The sequence below is a fragment of the Nerophis lumbriciformis genome, linkage group LG21 (genome assembly GCF_033978685.3).
Source record: "Nerophis lumbriciformis linkage group LG21, RoL_Nlum_v2.1, whole genome shotgun sequence".
Classification (NCBI taxonomy): domain Eukaryota; kingdom Metazoa; phylum Chordata; class Actinopteri; order Syngnathiformes; family Syngnathidae; genus Nerophis; species Nerophis lumbriciformis.
In genome coordinates, this window is record NC_084568.2 from 11,010,001 (window position 1) to 11,030,000 (window position 20,000).

The 20,000-nt window shown below is 39.0% G+C and overlaps 1 protein-coding gene across 10 annotated transcripts in view; it reads right to left on the reverse strand.

Annotated features, from left to right (window-relative positions):
- Nucleotides 1-20,000, reverse strand: part of syngap1b (synaptic Ras GTPase activating protein 1b) — a 376,646-nt gene that overhangs the window by 227,988 nt on the left and 128,658 nt on the right. For all 10 annotated transcript variants that reach the window (XM_061983086.2, XM_061983083.2, XM_061983084.2 and 7 more), the window contains one exon: nt 5,919-6,157. In XM_061983086.2, the coding sequence (XP_061839070.1) occupies nt 5,919-6,157 (239 nt within the window). The remainder of the gene's footprint in view (nt 1-5,918; nt 6,158-20,000) is intronic.

Sequence of the window (20,000 nt, forward strand, 5' to 3'; positions counted from 1 at the left end):
GAAATAAGCAGGGGCGTCCATGGTAACGTTGCTTGGATGGCAACATATGTTGCTCCAAAACCTGTATGTACCTTTCAGCATTAATGGCGCCTTCACAGATGTGTAAGTTACCCATGCCTTGGGCACTAATACACCCCCATACCATCACAGATGCTGGCTTTTACACTTTGCGCCTAGAACAATCCGGATGGTTCTTTTCCTTTTTGTTCCGTAGGCCACGACGTCCACAGTTTACAAAAACAATTTGAAATGTGGACTCATCCGACCACAGAACACTTTTCCACTTTGCATCAGTCCATCTTAGATGAGGTCGGGCCGAGCAAAACCGGCGGCGTTTCTGGGTGTTGTCGCTTTGCATAGTAGAGTTTTAACTTGCACTTACAGATGTAGCGACAAACTGTAGTTACTGACGGTGGTTTTCTCACGTGTTCCTGAGCCCATGTGGTGATATCCTTTACACACTGATGTCGGTTTTTGATGCAGTACCGCCTGAGGGATCAAAGGTCACGGGCATTCAATGTTGGTTTTTGACCTTGCCGCTTACCTGCAGTGATTTTTCCAGATTCTCTGAACCTTTCGATTATATCACAGACCTTAAATGGTGAAATCCCTAAATTCCTTGCAATAGCTGGTTGAGAAATGTTCTCAAACTGTTGGACAATTTTCTCACGCATTTGTTCACAAAGTGGTGACCCTCGCCCCATCCTTGTTTGTGAATGACTGAGCATTTCATGGAAGCTGCTTTTATACCCAATCATGGCACCCACCTGTTCCCAATTAGCCTGTTCACCTGTGGGATGTTCCAAATAAGTGTTTGATGAGCATTCCTCAACATTCTCAGTCTTTTTTGCCACTTGTGCCAGCTTTTTTGAAACATGTTGCAGGCATCAAATTCCAAATGAGCTAAAATCTGCAAAAAATACAGTTTTCCAGTTCGAACATTAAGTATCTTGTCTTTGCAGTCTATTTAATTGAATATAAGTTGAAAAGGACATGCAAATTATTGTATTCTGTTTTTATTTACCATTTACACAACGTGCCAATTTCACTGGTTTTAAGCTTTGTAAATACAAACATACACACATATATACACATACATATACACACTGTACACATATATATGCATACACATAATATGGATACAAGTGGAGAAAGTGTTTTGCATTTTCCCATCATGTATTATTCATCCATCCATCCATTTTTCTACCGCTTGTCCCTCTCGGGGTCGCGGGGGGTGCTGGAGCCTATCGTAGTTGATCTAAATGGGTGAATTTTTGAAAAATGTATGGTGTGCTGATATCTTGTGGACAACTTTAGTAATTCAAGTTAGTGACCTTGAATTGCAATTTGAAGTGTACACAGCACAGCATTTTTACATATGACCCGATTCAAACAACCACTCATGACGCAAATAAACTAAGACAAAAAGTCAACACACATGGTCACACATTACACAACCTGCTCACTCAACATTGTGGATATTATTTAAAAAAAATGTCCAAACACTACACATAATTCAAAATTACACCCATTTAAATTCCCTGCAATGCATGATGGGAAAATGCAAAACACTCTCCACACTTATCCATGTTTGGCACATTTTAGCTGCTTGATATGTCTGATTGATTACAACATTTTAGGGAGGTCGTCACGGAAGTAAACAAGGTAGGAGTTTTGTTAATGATTAATTATATATACTGTATGTATATATATATATATACAAACACAGATATACATACACACATATATATATATACATACAGATATACATAAATAAAGACATATACATACACATATATACATACAAACATGCATATACTGTATGTACACATATTTATACACACACACTATGTGTGTGTGTTTAAATGTATGCATATACATACAGTATATATGCACATACTGTATATGTACACGTATAAATGTTCTGGTTCTATACAGTATATGTACAATATATATATATATATATATATATATATATATATATATATATATATATATATTTGGCCCCCCGTCAAATTTTTCAGCTCAAGTCAAAAAGTTTGAACACCCCTGGATTAGGAGGACAATAAAAATATTTATTTGGTGATGTATTTTTCCACATAAATAGGCTAAACTTCATGACAAACTTTTTAAGACTGTGTGCTCTGCTGATTGCACCTCCAAGAGCGCACCTGCAGAAGCTGCGCTGGTGCACAGCTGCAATCAATCAGCACTCATCGTTGATGAGCTTCCTGAGCTTCTTAAGCCAGTGCAGACCTGCGTTCCGGGCCGGAACATAGCTACCTGTCCTGTACAGTAAGCCAAACCAGTCTAGCTCTATGCATACTCTCTCTCTGTGCTTCTCCCCCTCAGTGTTGATTTGTCTCGTGTTTTCTTGTCAATCCAACAGCCTCCCTCCTTTCCCGCGTTACTAGCTGTGCGTCTCGTCTCCTCGCGTTCCCTCTGCTTCCCTGACTGCCTCTTGGATCTCGACGCACCGCTATAGCCCCGACTTCCTGCCTGCTCACAGACCTCCGAGCGCTGCCATGTCCCTCTCGATCTTCCGCCTCTCACTCAACACTACCGGTAACACTCAACAGCTAATCACCACACATAGTCTCACACACACACACACACTTTGGATTTGTCACACTCCATTTCCTTTATGTATATTATTTGTTATTTATATATACTATATATACATACAGTATATAAATAAAACAGAGCTAAATACTACGCCCCTGTTGTCTGTGCTGTCTCTTTACTCCTGCACATAACACTACCTGATAAAAATATTTAAAAAAATGGATGGATGGGTATTTGTTATAAATTATTATATTTATTACTTAATTTTCTAAAAGTTTCTTAATTAATGTTTTGTACATGCCAAATTAATTTTTTTTAATATAAATTAGCAATAAAAAATGTATATTATCTTGCAGTTTTCCTAGGAAAAAAATTTGAAAAATTTAAATATAAAATATTAAACTTTCGAGTATATTTGTTGCATCAACAAACTTCTAAATGATGTACAATATTGGAGTGAAAAAAAAATCATAGATCAAACGTTACTCAAAAACTTGGGACATTACAAATCTTGAAATGTACACATTTTGCCTTTTCTTATTGTTTTTTTTGTGACGCTATGACAGATTGGTACAAGTGTCAGCAAAGAAGAAAACGGTGATGATAACCACAGAATTGGAAAATGAGCTCATTGCCATTTGCAAGTCTCTGTCCTGGCTAATCAGTACAACATGGCTAATACAGAAGAAGACCAGAATGTATTGTGCAAAGTCAGCTGTGCTGACTCTGATACGGCGCGTGTGTGTGTGTGTGTTTGTGCAAATTCGCGAGGTGAGTGACGGGCGTGATCATTACCCGCCGTCGTCACGGCGACGAGCGCGTCAGTCCCATCCATTCAGCTTCAGCCTCGTGGCGCAATTAGACGAGGGCGAGCGGTGATTAACGGCGGCAGGAGCAGCACGCCACTCTTATCGGCGTCCCAGCATGCTTTGCTCAGTGGCGCTGTGACAGAGGACGAGTGTTGGCGGCGCACTATCACCGCAGTCAGGTCGCCACCTGTACGCCTGCTTGAACTTTATCGTCTCACACACACACATTATTCAAACATCTTGTGAATTTGTTGTGAATTATTTTTATATAGCACTTTTCTCTAGTGACTCAAAACGCTTAATAATCACTTTTTACCTGTTTTAGATGGTAAACAACTACTGAAGCACAGAAGATGATATAAGCTCGTTTACATAATACCGTATACAATACAGGTGTCCAAAGTGCGGCCCACAACTCTTTTTCTAACGAGAAAAATTTGCAACATTGACTCTAGAAACGAAGTTTCCATGCAAGCTGTTTAAAAAAAACAAAAAAACTGTCATTGCTCAAAAAAATGTTTTTAAAAATCTACTCTTTTTTAAAAAATTAAATATTGACCTAGTTTTCTATGACAAAGGGCATAAAACAAACACACAAACAAACAAAAAAACATTTTTAAAAAAACATTTACAGTTTTTTTTTTTTAAATCATAGAGTTCAAAGTTAAAAATAAAAAATAATATATGAATTATTTTTAACACATTTATGAGTGGAGCTCTATTAGATCCCTGAGAATTTTAGTGGGATTTTTTTTTTAAACCGTCCTTACTCAAAAAATATTATTGAATCAAAATCCATGTTATGAATTATTGACCTATTTAAAGCTGTAATTACTTCACATCAAATATTCCACTTTGAAATATTTTTTGGGGGGGGGGGGGGGGGGATATTGCATATTTTGTGTGTTCGCCATAAAAAAACTAAAGTTTTCTATGACAAAAATGGCATAAAACAACAAACAAAAAAAACAATCCTGAGAATTTGAATGGGATTTTTTCTCAAAAATAATAATGAATCAAAATGAATGTTATGAATTATTGACCTATTGAAGGCTCCAACCATTTCACATCAAATATTACACTTTGAAATATTTTTGGGGGAACATTTTTTGCATATTTTGTGTTTTTAGACTTAGACTTAGACTTCCTTTTTATTGTCATTCAAATTTGAACTTTACAGCACAGATAAGACAATTTCGTTACATAAGCTCATGGTAGTGCAGGATAAAAAAGCAATAAGGTGCATATATAAATGAATAAATATATATAAATATATATATAAAATAAATAAATATATATAAATATAAATAAATAAATAGATTACTGTACGGATAAATATATTGCACTTTTTCACATGCGTCCACGTTTATGGATGTATGTTATATTGTCTTTTTTATTCCTGCGAGTTAATCCATTTTGGGGGGAGTTGAGGGGATAATTTAATGATGATGCATTCAAGGGTTTCCACCATCAGTGATGGTTTGGGGTGCCATGTCATCTGCTGGTGTCGGTCCACTCTGTTTCCTGAGATCCAGGGTCAACGCAGCAGTCTACCAGCAAGTTTTAGAGCACTTCATGCTTCCTGCTGCTGACCTGCTCTATGGAGATGGAGATTTCAAGTTCCAACAGGACTTGGCGCCTGCACACAGCGCAAAATCTACCCATGCCTGGTTTACGGACCATGGTATTTCTGTTCTAAATTGGCCCGCCAACTCCCCTGACCTTAGCCCCATAGAAAATCTGTGGGGTATTGTGAAAAGGAAGATGCAGAATGCCAGACCCAAAAACGCAGAAGAGTTGAAGGCCACTATCAGAGCAACCTGGGCTCTCATAACACCTGAGCAGTGCCAGAAACTCATCGACTCCATGCCACGCCGCATTAACGCAGTAATTGATGCAAAAGGAGCTCCAACCAAGTATTGAGTATTGTACATGCTCATATTTTTCATTTTCATACTTTTCAGTTGGCCAACATTTCTAAAAATCCCTTTTTTGTATTAGCCTTAAGTAATATTCTAATTTTGTGACACACGGAATTTTGGATTTTCATTTGTTGCCACTTCAAATCATCAAAATTAAATGAAATAAACATTTGAATGCATCAGTCTGTGTGCAATGAATAAATATAATGTACAAGTTACACCTTTTGAATGCAATTACTGAAATAAATCAAGTTTTTCAAAATATTCTAATTTACTGGCTTTTACCTGTATATATATATATATATATATATATATATATATATATATACATATGCATACACATATTAATATAATAGATGTATAATGAATATCATTGGATATTAAGAGTATGTGAAAGTTGGACTTCAACCTTGTTTACTTCCATGACGACCCCCTAAAAAGTTTTGTAATCAATCAGAAATATCAAGCAGCTAAATGGATAAGTGTGGAGAGAGGTTTTTTTTTTTGCATTTTCCTATCATGCATTGCAGGGGATTTAAATGAGTTTAATTTTGAATTGTGTTGTGCTTGGACATGTTTCAATAATTCAGCGAGCAGGCACCAAAAAGGAGCGTCTGAGTACCTCTTCCTGGTCCAACATGTGGAGCGCTTTCCCGGGGCTCACGCGGAGACGGGCGTTCCAGTGACCGTGGGGCGGCCGGTCGTTGGAGGGGTGGTCGTAGATGGAGTGCTCGTGCGAAAGGCGGCTGTAGGCGGGGCGCTCGTACGGCGGGCGCTCGTAGGCGGGGGCGTGGAAGGAGGAGTGCACGTGGGAGCGATGGTGGTGGTGATGGTAGGAGGGGGGGGCGGCACACCTTGCATCTGGACGGGAGAGGGGCGAGGCAAAGGAGGTTAGTTAGGAAGGCGTTGAAGCAGTCATAGTCATTATGAATAATGATTATTATTATTACTAATCAGTGTCATGTGACATGTGGTGGTCCAGCAAATATCATTTTCAACAACAAAGTCCACTAAAAGCTACCAGGCGTGTCAGAAGGGTTTTCACTGAGGGCCACGTGGAAGTTATGGCTGTCCTCAGAGGGCGGATTGTAACCGTGAATAAGACATGAATCTTCATGTGCAAGGCCTCATGATGTTGTGATACAACTGCTATGCATCTCATCATGACATGACAGACACCTCAGTCGCCAGAATGTTACTGTATCATTTCATTTACAGTGTTTTTTACAGCATATTACTACAAATAGAAAAATACCAGTTTTTTTAACGTTAAATTCCGGTGGCTGAAGGGCCTTTTTTTTTTACAGTCGGTAAATTACGGTAAATAGAACAATGCTACCACTGTTTGTTTAACAGTAACATTTTGGTGGTTGAACGGCCAGTTTGTTGCCGTAAAATGTAGGGTGCATTGTTTTTTTAACTCGCGAATTGTTTTTTTACTTGCAGAAAATTTATTTATTCATACCTACTAGCAAATCGTTTTTTTATAGAATTTTTTTTGTTGTTGTACTTTTGAATCGTTTTTTTATTTGCAGAAAATTGCTTTTTTTACTTGCAAATATTTTTTAAGAAATTTATTTTTTTTATTTTTTTTTTATTTGCAGAAAATTGCTTTTATACTTGCGAATCGTTTTTTTACTAGTACAATATATATATATATATATATATATATATATATATATTTTTTTTTTTAACTTGCAAATGTTTTTTTAAGATATTTTTTTTTATTTTTGAATAGTTTTTTATTTTCAGAAAATTGCTTTTATCAATCAATCAAGTGTATTTATAAAGCCCTTAATCACAAATGCCCGAAAGGGCTTTTATATTTGTGAATTGTTTTTACTAGCAGAATACTTTTTTTTACTTGGAGAAAGTTTTTTTTTTTGTTTGCTTTTTGTCTTTTTTTTTAATTGCAGAAAACTGTTTTTAAACTTGCAAATCCTTTTTTTAAATTATTATAATTTTTTTTTTTTACTTGCAAATCGTTTTTTTTTTTTTACTTGCAGATAATTGTGTTTTTACTTGCAAAAATGTTTTTGTACTTGCGAATCGTTTTTTACTAGTAGAATGTTTTTAACTTGCAGAAAATTGTTTATACATACTAGAAAATCGTTTTTTTAATTGAATAACTATTTTTTTGTGCTTGAAAATCGTTGTTTACTAGTAGAATATTTTTTTTACTTGCAGATTTTTTTTTAGTTATGAATTGTTTGTTATGAATCAGTCCAAAGTTTATTTATAAAGCCCTTAATCACAAATGTCTCAAAGGGCAAAAAAAACCAAAAAAACAAAAAAAAACTAAACTAACTTTTATACCACAGTTTTTTTGTTTTTTTTACTTGTGAATTGTTTTGTTTACTTGCAGATAAGTTTTTAAACGTGCAATTCGTTTTTTGAAATCGATTTTTTTTTGTGAATCGTTTTTTTTAAACTTGTTTTTATACTTGCAAATCGTTCTTTTAATTGAATTTTTTTTTTTTACTTTGCAATTGGTTTTTTTACTTGCAGAAAACTGATTCTGAACTTGCAAATAATTTTTTTAATGAATATATATATATTTATTTATTTTAAAAAAAATTTTTTTTTCTTGAACTGGGTTTTTACTTGCAGAATATTTGTTTTGTACTTGCAAATCGTTTTTTAATTGAATACATTTTTCGTGAACTTTTAAATTGTTTTTTTCACTTGCATAAAATTGCTTTTATACTTGCAAATATTTTTTTTTATTTGAACTTTTTTTTTTTACTTGTAAATTGTGTTTTTTTTTATTTGCACAACATTGCTTTTACACTTGCAATTCGTATTTTTTTACTTGCAGAAAATATATTTGTTTCCTTTTTTTAAATTCAGAAAATTGTTTTTAATACTTGCACATCATTGTTTTTATTTGAATAATTATTTAGTTTTACTTGCAAATAGTATTATTACTTACAAAAATGTTTTGTTGTTTTTTTACTTGCAAATCATCGGCGTGAGTAAAAATATTTTTGTGTGTCGAACGCAACATTCGGCCCTTAAATACGTATAATTTCCGCACCCCTTCTCGGCTGCTGACAAGTTGGGGCTGAAACAACTGCGCCCTCTGCTGGTAGGTGTCAAGTGTCAAAATCCATGAAATAGCAGCTTCACAACATTAATTCATAGGATCAAAGGAATTCTGCACGATCTTGATGACACACACACACACACACACACACACACACACACAGGTTATCATTTGGAATGGGGACCAAGCTGTTCTGCCCAGTTAGCTCATACACGTCTTTAAATCTCTGGATTGATGAAGTAATGTGCTGATCATTCTTACCGTGGACCCTGGGGAAAAAGAGTTAATATGGTTCATGGGGACCAAATTTAAATAATTTTGCATAATTCACACACATTTGTACGTGACTACTGAGGACCATTTAAAAAAAAAAAAAAAAAAAAAAAAGCCCGATGAGGGGGCTGCTGTGCAAATGTCTCACACTCAAACTAACCAGTAAACATGTTTTATGGGCCAAAGCTTAAAAATCACTTAGGCATCTTCAGAATGAATCTGACTATCATTTAAAAAGGTTTCCTTTTAGGGGACCTGTTTTTTTGTCCCCATACCGTCAGAGGTCCCCTAAAGGTGACTGTGTAAACAGAGCGATGTCCCCATTAAGTAAGCATTGCCAGAACACACTTGCAAATAAGCAAGCTGTGACTCCCAGCCATGTTTGAATGTGTGACCTCCAAGAAGGGGAGCATGCAGGCGATACATCCTGAACTTCGCACCTCCTATTATGTCACCTGCGACACAAGGTGCGTCGGCGGCCATTAGCGTGACCTCATACGCCTCCCCCCCGCCGTGGAGCAGCAACGCACACAAACGCTCTAACCGAGGCAAAACAGAAGACATTCCTTTTTGCATTATGGATAGAGATGATGAAATATTAACAAGCTATCGCCCCTACAGGCGCACGTAATTAATACGCAGGATGGAGGGAAGGTTTCGGCGTCTCGCGAAAGGTCCATCCAAGCACACGCACGGCGACCATCTCGGCGAAGGAAATTTAGTAGCCCGCTCATGTATATTTAAAAAAAAAGATGTTTTTAGGTCATCTTCATGCGAGCAGAAGGAGTTCTAAAAAAGGTTGTGTTATAATTATGAGAGCAAATATTACATATTCTGTTTCAGGAATCAGAGTGGAATGATTGGGGGGGGGGCGTCAGATTCACACACCTGTGGTACACTTCTCTTATTGTTATACAAACCCCGTTTCCATATGAGTTGGGAAATTGTGTTAGATGTAAATTTAAACGGAATACAATGATTTGCAAATCATTTTCAACCCATATTCAGTTGAATACAGGTAAAAGCCAGTAAATTAGAATATTTTGAAAAACTTGATTTATTTCAGTAATTGCATTCAAAAGGTGTAACTTGTACATTATATTTATTCATTGCACACAGACTGATGCATTCAAATGTTTATTTCATTTCATTTTGATGATTTGAAGTGGCAACAAATGAAAATCCAAAATTCCGTGTGTCACAAAATTAGAATATTACTTAAGGCTAATACAAAAAAGGGATTTTTAGAAATGTTGGCCAACTGAAAAGTATGAAAATGAAAAATATGAGCATGTACAATACTCAATACTTGGTTGGAGCTCCTTTTGCCTCAATTACTGCGTTAATGCGGCGTGGCATGGAGTCGATGAGTTTCTGGCACTGCTCAGGTGTTATGAGAGCCCAGGTTGCTCTGATAGTGGCCTTCAACTCTTCTGCGTTTTTGGGTCTGGCATTCTGCATCTTCCTTTTCACAATACCCCACAGATTTTCTATGGGGCTAAGGTCAGGGGAGTTGGCGGGCCAATTTAGAACAGAAATACCATGGTCCGTAAACCAGGCACGGGTAGATTTTGCGCTGTGTGCAGGCGCCAAGTCCTGTTGGAACTTGAAATCTCCATCTCCATAGAGCAGGTCAGCAGCAGGAAGCATGAAGTGCTCTAAAACTTGCTGGTAGACGGCTGCGTTGACCCTGGATCTCAGGAAACAGAGTGGACCGACACCAGCAGATGACATGGCACCCCAAACCATCACTGATGGTGGAAACTTTACACTAGACTTCAGGCAACGTGGATCCTGTGCCTCTCCTGTCTTCCTCCAGACTCTGGGACCTCGATTTCCAAAGGAAATGCAAAATTTGCATGGTTGGGTGATGGTTTGGGGTGCCATGTCATCTGCTGGTGTCGGTCCACTCTGTTTCCTGAGATCCAGGGTCAACGCAGCCGTCTACCAGCAAGTTTTAGAGCACTTCATGTTTCCTGCTGCTGACCTGCTCTATGGAGATGGAGATTTCAAATAAACATTTGAATGCATCAGTCTGTGTGCAATGAATAAATATAATGTACAAGTTACACCTTTTGAATGCAATTACTGAAATAAATCAAGTTTTTCAAAATATTCTAATTTACTGGCTTTTACCTGTATGCTACTAAGACAACACATTTGATGTTCAAACTGATAAACTTTTTTTTTTTTTGCAAATAATCATTAACTTTAGAATTTGATGCCAGCAACACGTGACAAAGAAGTTGGGAAAGGTGGCAATAAATACTGATAAAGTTGAGGAATGCTCATCAAACACTTATTTGGAACATCCCACAGGTGAACAGGCAAATTGGGAACAGGTGGGTGCCATGATTGGGTATAAAAGTAGATTCCATGAAATGCTCAGTCATTCACAAACAAGGATGGGTCGAGGGTCACCACTTTGTCAACAAATGCGTGAGCAAATTGTTGAACAGTTTAAGAAAAAACGTTCTCAACCAGCTATTGCAAGGAATTTAGGGATTTCACCATCTACGGTCCGTAATATCATCAAAGGGTTCAGAGAATCTGGAGAAATCACTGCACGTAAGCAGCTAAGCCCGTGACCTTCGATCCCTCAGGCTCTACCGCATCAACAAGCGACATCAGTGTGTAAAGGATATCACCACATGGGCTCAGGAACACTTCAGAAACCCGCTGTCAGTAACTACAGTTGGTCGCTACATCTGTAAGTGCAAGTTAAAACTCTCCCATGCAAGGCGAAAACCGTTTATCAACAACACCCAGAAACGCCGTCGGCTTCGCTGGGCCTGAGCTCATCTAAGATGGACTGATACAAAGTGGAAAAGTGTTCTGTGGTCTGACGAGTCCACATTTTCAAATTGTTTTTGGAAACTGTGGACGTCGTGTCCTCCGGACCAAAGAGGAAAAGAACCATCTGGATTGTTATAGGCGCAAAGTTGAAAAGCCAGCATCTGTGATGGTATGGGGGTGTATTAGTGCCCAAGACATGGGTAACTTACACATCTGTGAAGGCGCCATTAATGCTGAAAGGTACATACAGGTTTTGGAGCAACATATGTTGCCATCCAAGCAACGTTACCATGGACGCCCCTGCTTATTTCAGCAAGACAATGCCAAGCCACGTGTTACATCAACGTGGCTTCATAGTAAAAGAGTGCAGGTACTAGACTGGCCTGCCTGTAGTCCAGACCTGTCTCCCATTGAAAATGTGTGGCGCATTATGAAGCCTCAAATACCACAACGGAGACCCCCGGACTGTTGAACAACTTAAGCTGTACATCAAGCAAGAATGGGAAAGAATTCCACCTGAGAAGCTTAAAAAATGTTTACTGAGTGTTGTTAAAAGGAAAGGCCATGTAACACAGTGGTGAACGTGCCCTTTCCCAACTACTTTGGCACGTGTTGCAGCCATGAAATTCTAAGTTAATTATTATTTGCCAAAAAAAAAAAAAAAAGTTTATGAGTTTGAACATCAAATATCTTGTCTTTGTAGTGCATTCAATTGAATATGGGTTGAAAAGGATTTGCAAATCATTGTATTCCGCTTGTATTTACATCTAACACAATTTCCCAACTCATATGGAAACAGGGTTTGTATTAATAATGTCCATTTATGATGTCGCTCAGAATGGAGCACGCAGAACAATTGGAACATTTGAATCAATTGTTTTGATTGACATTCATCTCTTAAAGACTCGTGTCTCATGACCTGTGTGTCAGTTAGCATCCTCATGATGCTAACTGAGCGATATCAGCATCATCATGAGGATGCTAATTGAGGCATGTCGGCATCATCATGAGGATGCTAACAGAGATGTCAGTTGGCAACAGTTGCCTCAAATAGATGCTGAGGGATGTCAGCTAGCATCATGTGGATGCTAACTGAGAGATGTCATCTAGCATGCTAACAGAAGGATGTCAGTTAGCATCATGATGATGCTAACTGACATCCCTCAGCATCTAATTGAGGCATTGTTTAGTTAACATCATGATGCCAACTGACATCTCTCAGTTAGCAGTTAAATCATCGGCTGCCCCCTCCCCTCCCTGAAGGATTTACACAACTCCCGCTGCCTCAACAGAGCAAAAAGCATCACCCAGGACAGCACACACCCTGGCTTCCACCTGTTCGACCTGCTAGCATCGGGCAGGCGCTACAGGTGCATCAGAGCCAGAACAAACAGACTCAGAGACAGCTTCTTTCCCAGAGCTGTCACCAACTTGAACTCTAACTTATAATAATAATTCACCCCTATACAATATCCTACCCTAATACCCTACTGTGCAATATTACCCTTCGAGTGCAATACGTCCGACACCGATTGTTATTTATTACTCCGGTACTCTTGTCTTGTTCTGTATATTCTACAGTATTTTGTATTTCTATAGTGTTTTGTATATTGTACAGGATTGCTTATTATTTTTATTGGATAGTAGTCTGTTTATTTCAATTGTTAGTTTTTTCTTTATTACCTATTGTGTAATTTATTTTTACCCCATATTTGTTCCCACTACCGCACCTTAAGTTGGAGTCCTTAATCTAGTTATATGCAAATATAATGACAATAAAGTCTATTCTATTCTATTGTCATGATGATGCCAGTGTCAGTGGATGTCAGTTAGCATCATGATGTTAACTAACGGATGCACCCCCAGTCTCATGAATCCACACTGTGATGATGCAAACTGACTGGTGTCAGTTAGCATCATGAAGTCTCATGAATCCACACTGTGAAGATGCTAACTGTGGGGTGTCAGTTAGTACCATGATGCTGCTAACTGAGGGATGTCAGTGAATGTCAGTTAGCATCATGATAACTAACGGATGCCCCCCCAGTCTCATGAATCCACACTGTGTTGATGCAAACTGAGTGTTGTCAGTTAGCATCATCAAGATGCTAACAGATAAGTGTCAGTTAGCATCACGAAGATGCTAACTGAGAGATGTCAGTTAGCATCATGATGATGCTAACAGAAGGATGTCAGTTAGCATCATGATGATGCTAACAGAAGGATGTCAGTTAGCATCATGATGATGCTAACAGAAGGATGTCAGTTAGCATCATCATGATGCAAACAGAAGGATGTCAGTTAGCATCGTCAAGATACTAACAGAAGGATGTCAGTTAGCATCATCAAGATGCTAACAGAAAGATGTCAGCTAGCATCATGATGATAATAACAGAAGGATGTCAGTTATCATCGTCAAGATGCTAACAGAAGGATGTCAGTTAGCATCATCAAGATGCTAACAGAAAGATGTCAGTTAGCATCGTCATGATGCTAACTGAGAAATGTCAGCTAGCATCATGATGATGCTAACAGAAGGATGTCAGTTAGCATCGTCAAGATGCTAACAGAAGGATGTCAGTTAGCATCATCAAGATGCTAACAGAAGGATGTCAGTTAGCATCATGATGATGCTAACAGAAGGATGTCAGTTAGTATCATGATGATGCTAACAGAAGGATGTCAGTTAGCATCATGATGATGCTAACAGAAGGATGTCAGTTAGCATCATCAAGATGCTAACAGAAGGATGTCAGTTAGCATCATGATGCTGCTAACAGAAGGATGTCAGTTAGTATCATGATGATGCTAACAGAAGGATGTCAGTTAGCATCATGATGATGCTAACAGAAGGATGTCAGTTAGCATCATCAAGATGCTAACAGAAAGATGTCAGTTAGCATCGTCATGATGCTAACAGAGATGTCAGCTAGCATCATGATGATGCAAACAGAAGGATGTCAGTTAGCATCGTCAAGATACTAACAGAAGGATGTCAGTTAGCATCGTCAAGATGCTAACAGAAAGATGTCAGCTAGCATCATGATGATGCTAAAAGAAGGATGTCAGTTAGCATCGTCAAGATGCTAACAGAAGGATGTCAGTTAGCATCATCAAGATGCTAACAGAAAGATGTCAGTTAGCATCGTCATGATGCTAACTGAGAGATGTCAGCTAGCATCATGATGATGCTAACAGAAGGATGTCAGTTAGCATCGTCAAGATGCTAACAGAAGGATGTCAGTTAGCATCATCAAGATGCTAACAGAAGGATGTCAGTTAGCATCATCAAGATGCTAACAGTAAGATGTCAGTTAGCATCGTCATGATGCTAACTGAGAGATGTCAGCTAGCATCATGATGATGCAAACAGAAGGATGTCAGTTAGCATCGTCAAGATACTAACAGAAGGATGTCAGTTAGCATCATCAAGATGCTAACAGAAAGATGTCAGTTAGCATCATCATGATGCTAACTGAGAGATGTCAGCTAGCATCATGATGATGCTAACAGAAGGATGCCAGTTAGCATCGTCAAGATGCTAACAGAAAGATGTCAGTTAGCATCATCAAGATGCTAACAGAAAGATGTCAGTTAGCATCGACATGATGCTAACTGAGAGATGTCAGCTAGCATCATGATGATGCAAACAGAAGGATGTCAGTTAGCATCGTCAAGATACTAACAGAAGGATGTCAGTTAGCATCATCAAGATGCTAACAGAAAGATGTCAGCTAGCATCATGATGATAATAACAGAAGGATGTCAGTTAGCATCGTCAAGATGCTAACAGAAGGATGTCAGTTAGCATCATCAAGATGCTAACAGAATGATGTCAGTTAGCATCGTCATGATGCTAACTGAGAGATGTCAGCTAGCATCATGATGATGCTAACAGAAGGATGTCAGTTAGCATCGTCAAGATGCTAACAGAAGGATGTCAGTTAGCATCATCAAGATGCTAACAGAAAGATGTCAGTTAGCATCGTCATGATGCTAACTGAGAGATGTCAGCTAGCATCATGATGATGCAAACAGAAGGATGTCAGTTAGCATCGTCATGATGCAAACAGAAGGATGTCAGTTAGCATCGTCAAGATACTAACAGAAGGATGTCAGTTAGCATCATCAAGATGCTAACTGAGAGATGTCAGTTAGCATCGTCATGATGCTAACTGAGAGATGTCAGCTAGCATCATGATGATGCTAACAGAAGGATGTCAGTTAGCATCGTCAAGATGCTAACAGAAGGATGTCAGTTAGCATCATCAAGATGCTAACAGAAAGATGTCAGTTAGCATCGTCATGATGCTAACTGAGAGATGTCAGCTAGCATCATGATGATGCTAACAGAAGGATGTCAGTTAGCATCGTCAAGATGCTAACAGAAGGATGTCAGTTAGCATCATCAAGATGCTAACAGAAAGATGTCAGTTAGCATCATGATGATGCTAAAAGAAGGATGTCAGTTAGCATCATCAAGATGCTAACAGAAGGATGTCAGTTAGCATCGTCAAGATGCTAACAGAAGGATGTCAGTTAGCATCATCAAGATGCTAACAGAAGGATGTCAGTTAGCATCATGATGATGCTAACAGAAGGATGTCAGTTAGCATCATGATGATGCTAACTGAGAGATGTCAGCTAGCATCATGATGATGCTAACAGATGGATGTCAGTTAGCATCATCAAGATGCTAACAGAAGGATGTCAGTTAGCATCATCAAGATGCTAACAAAAGGATGTCAGTTAGCATCATGATGCTGCTAACAGAAGGATGTCAGTAAGCATCATGATGATGCTAACAGAAGGATGTCAGTTAGCATCACCAAGATGCTAATAGAAGGATGTCAGTTAGCATCATGACGATGCTAACAGAAGGATGTCAGGTAGCATCATCAATATGCTAACAGAAGGATGTCAGTTAGCATCATAATGATGCTAACAGAAGGATGTCAGTTAGCATCATCATGATGCTAACTGAGAGATGTCAGCTAGCATCATGATGATGCTAACTGAGATCCTTCTGTTAGCATGATTATGATGCTAACAGAAGGATTTTGAAATTATGCAACCTTAAAATCTTAGTGACCTTGTAAGACCCTACATATGGATCCTAAAAAAAGGCAAAAATGTTGCAGACTCAAATTATTTTGTGATTTTATTTTATACGCTAGGTTAAGCCACAGCGCCTCAAATGTTATCTTTTTTTTTGTAAACTGAATTTAATAGGAAAAACATGAAAAAAAAAAAAGCATTTTCTGACTTCAGTTAGCATCATAATGATGCTAACTGATGGATGTCAGTTAGCATTATGATGATGCTAACTGATGGATGTCAGCTAGCATCATGATGATGCTAAAAGAAGGATATCAGTTAGCATCATCAAGATGCTAACAGAAGGATGTCAGTTAGCATCATCAAGATGCTAACAGAAGGATGTCAGTTAGCATCATAATGATGCTAACTGATGGATGTCAGATAGCATCATGATGATGCTAAAAGGATATCAGTTAGCATCATCAAGATGCTAAAAGAAGGATATCAGTTAGCATCATCAAGATGCTAACAGAAGGATGTCAGTTAGCATCATAATGATGCTAACTGATGGATGTCAGATAGCATCATGATGATGCTAAAAGAAGGATATCAGTTAGCATCATCAAGATGCTAACAGAAGGATGTCGGTTAGCATCATCATGTTAACTAACGGATGCACCCCCAATCTCATGAATCCACATTGTGATGATGCTAACTGACTGGTGTCAGTTAGCATCATGATGTTAACTAAGGGATGTCCCCCCCCCCAGTCTCATGAATCCACACGGTGTGACAACTGCCAGATGTCAGTTAGCATCATGAAGATGCTAACTGAGGCATGCCAGTTAGCATCAGGATGAACTGACGGTTCTTGTGGGTCTTTAGCATCATGCTAACTGACATCCCTCAGTTAGCATGACGATGATGCTAACGGTCAGTTAGCATCATCACTACAACCTTAGTTTCTAGTGTAACTTGCGCGAGGCTCAGTGGACAGAATTTCAAGGAGCAAAAGGTGCTGGGCGAGAGAGGACGCTTTGACGGAAACGCTGAGATGTTTCTTTTCTCTGTACTGAAGTGCGTATCACCCCCCCCACCCCCGCGGGGTCCTTTCAGCGTTCTGCCGTCCTTAGCAGTTTACAGCACAGAGGGCCAATCGGATGACGTCTCAGCCCTCGTCGAGGCCGCGGTTACTGGCAGCCGACGGGCCTAATGTTGATTTATACGCGTCGCTGAGCTCCACAACGCAGCTAAAAATAAAGCGTGCAATATCCCCAGACCGCCTGGGGCAGATTATGCACTCCTGCCAGCATCTCACTTCCTGGGCAGCGTGCACGTGTCGTCGGAACATGACCTCAGGTGCACCGCGACTCGCTGTCGAGGAACACTTGGGGAGCAAACGCTCAAAGTTGTTTGGAAACACTCCCTCCCTGACAACCTGGGTATTAAGTTGATAGTGTCAGGTTCAAACACTGATGACATCTATTAAACAAGACAAGAAGCAAGGAATTAAACAGAGACATAATTAAATGTGGCTTAATTGAGGAGAGACGTCTGGACTGTACTCTTTGCCGTCTCACCACGCTCTGGCGAAAGATTGTACGCCTCCTCTTTTATTTGGACTTTCCCTGATTACATGGCAACAGCTGTTTCTAAGGGACGGGGGTTGTAAAAAGCCATCGCTTTTGATTACAACAGTTCAAAGAAGAGGTCGCCTTGAGGGGAGTCAGGCCCTGCTTCCTCTCCACTTTGTAGTTCTTGGGTCAAGACAAAATCTTTCTGTTGATTACAATACATCAAAGATACAGAACACCTTCATGTTGCTTCCCGTCCTACACAGTGGAGTTTTACAAGCCTTCTTCTTGGTAGAATCAAAGACAGCTTTTGTCCTCTCGCCGGGAAGTCATGGCAACACAAAGTTTTGTGATAACTTAGATACAATTATTCTGACAGACAGCTTTTAGCTCAGCAGCTAACACGCTCATCTCTATATGCCGGTGACCCAGGTTCCAGTCTCCGGGCGTAACAGAAAAACAACGAGAAATAGGGGATAGGCACCGAAGCCGCTACTTTTTTGGCACCAAATCCCACCGATTTTAGGTAAAACCTAACGGTGCCTTGTCTCGGTGCCTGGGTTGCACTCCAGCAGCACTGAGAGCAGACTCATCCAAACTACCTCGAGGTAAAGTTGCAATTTTAAATGCCAACAAAGAAACCCCCCCCCCCCCCCCCAAAAAAAAACACTCCAACATAAGTAAGGTAAGGTTTCACTTTTCCAAAAATGCGTTAGCTGGATGCTAACATACATTGGCTTTGCTATTGACATGCTACTTATTAGCGATTTTGCATGGCAATTACAACACCTCCCAATTTGTTAATGAAAACTACAACTAAGATGCCCGTTACCATAAAACAGCTGGTGCATAATAAGTGCAGTACTTACAGTATTAAAACTTTGTAGGGAGCAACAACAACAAAAAACACAATAAACTGTACACTACTGCTTTCTAATGTCTTGGACTTGCAACTGCAATTTAATGTCATATTTGCAAATAATACTAATAAAACAACTGGACAGCTCATATTGAAATGTTGCAATAAAAAAATAGATGTAATCATCAAAAATAATATTTATGTACGTGCAAAAGTACAAAAAAATTGTATCTTTGAGTACCCGTATCGATTCCCAGGTATCGGGAATTGGTGGGGTATCGGTTTAAATGTGACGTGCACATGTAAACCGCATGTAAAAAAATAATAATAAAAAATAGTGCCGTTAAAAGGAATTAGTAGTAATGTGTAGGGTGACCGACAAAGATTAATCGCGATTCTTATTTGTAACGATTCTTAATCAATTAAAAAAGAAAATTAAATTAATTCACCCTCTACCACGTGACCTCTCAGAGTCTTATAAGCTGGTACTTGACACACGTTAACTGTTAGCATACTAACATTGGCGAGGTAACTTCTTAGACTCATATAACTCGGTACTTGACTTGGCTAACTGTTAGCATGCAAACATTAGCATTTTAACGTACCAACATTACAATTAGGGATGGCCGATAAATGCTTTAAAAAGTAATATTGGAAATTATCGGTATCGGTTTCAAGATTATCGGTATCAGTTTCCAAAAGTAAAATGTGTGACTTTTTAAAGCGCCGCTGTGTACACGGACGCAGGAAGATTTACAGAGCAGCAACTAATCCATGAAGGCGCTGCCTTCGCCTTCTGGCCCAGTCACATACTATCTACGGCTTGACACGCGCGCTAGCGAATGCAAGCATACTTGATCAACAGCCATGCAGGTCACACTGAGGGTGGCCGTGTAAACAACTTTAACACTGTTACAAATATGCGCCACACTGCGAACCAACAGCAAACAAGAATGACAAACACATTTCGGGAGAACATCCGCACCGTAACACAACATAAACACAACAGAACAAATACCCAGAACCCCTTGCAGATGCTTGTTTTCTTTCAGAAAAATCTACCTCTCACACGTGATGACAAGGAGAAAAGGAATTAGCCCACTCTTTGAGCTTCAT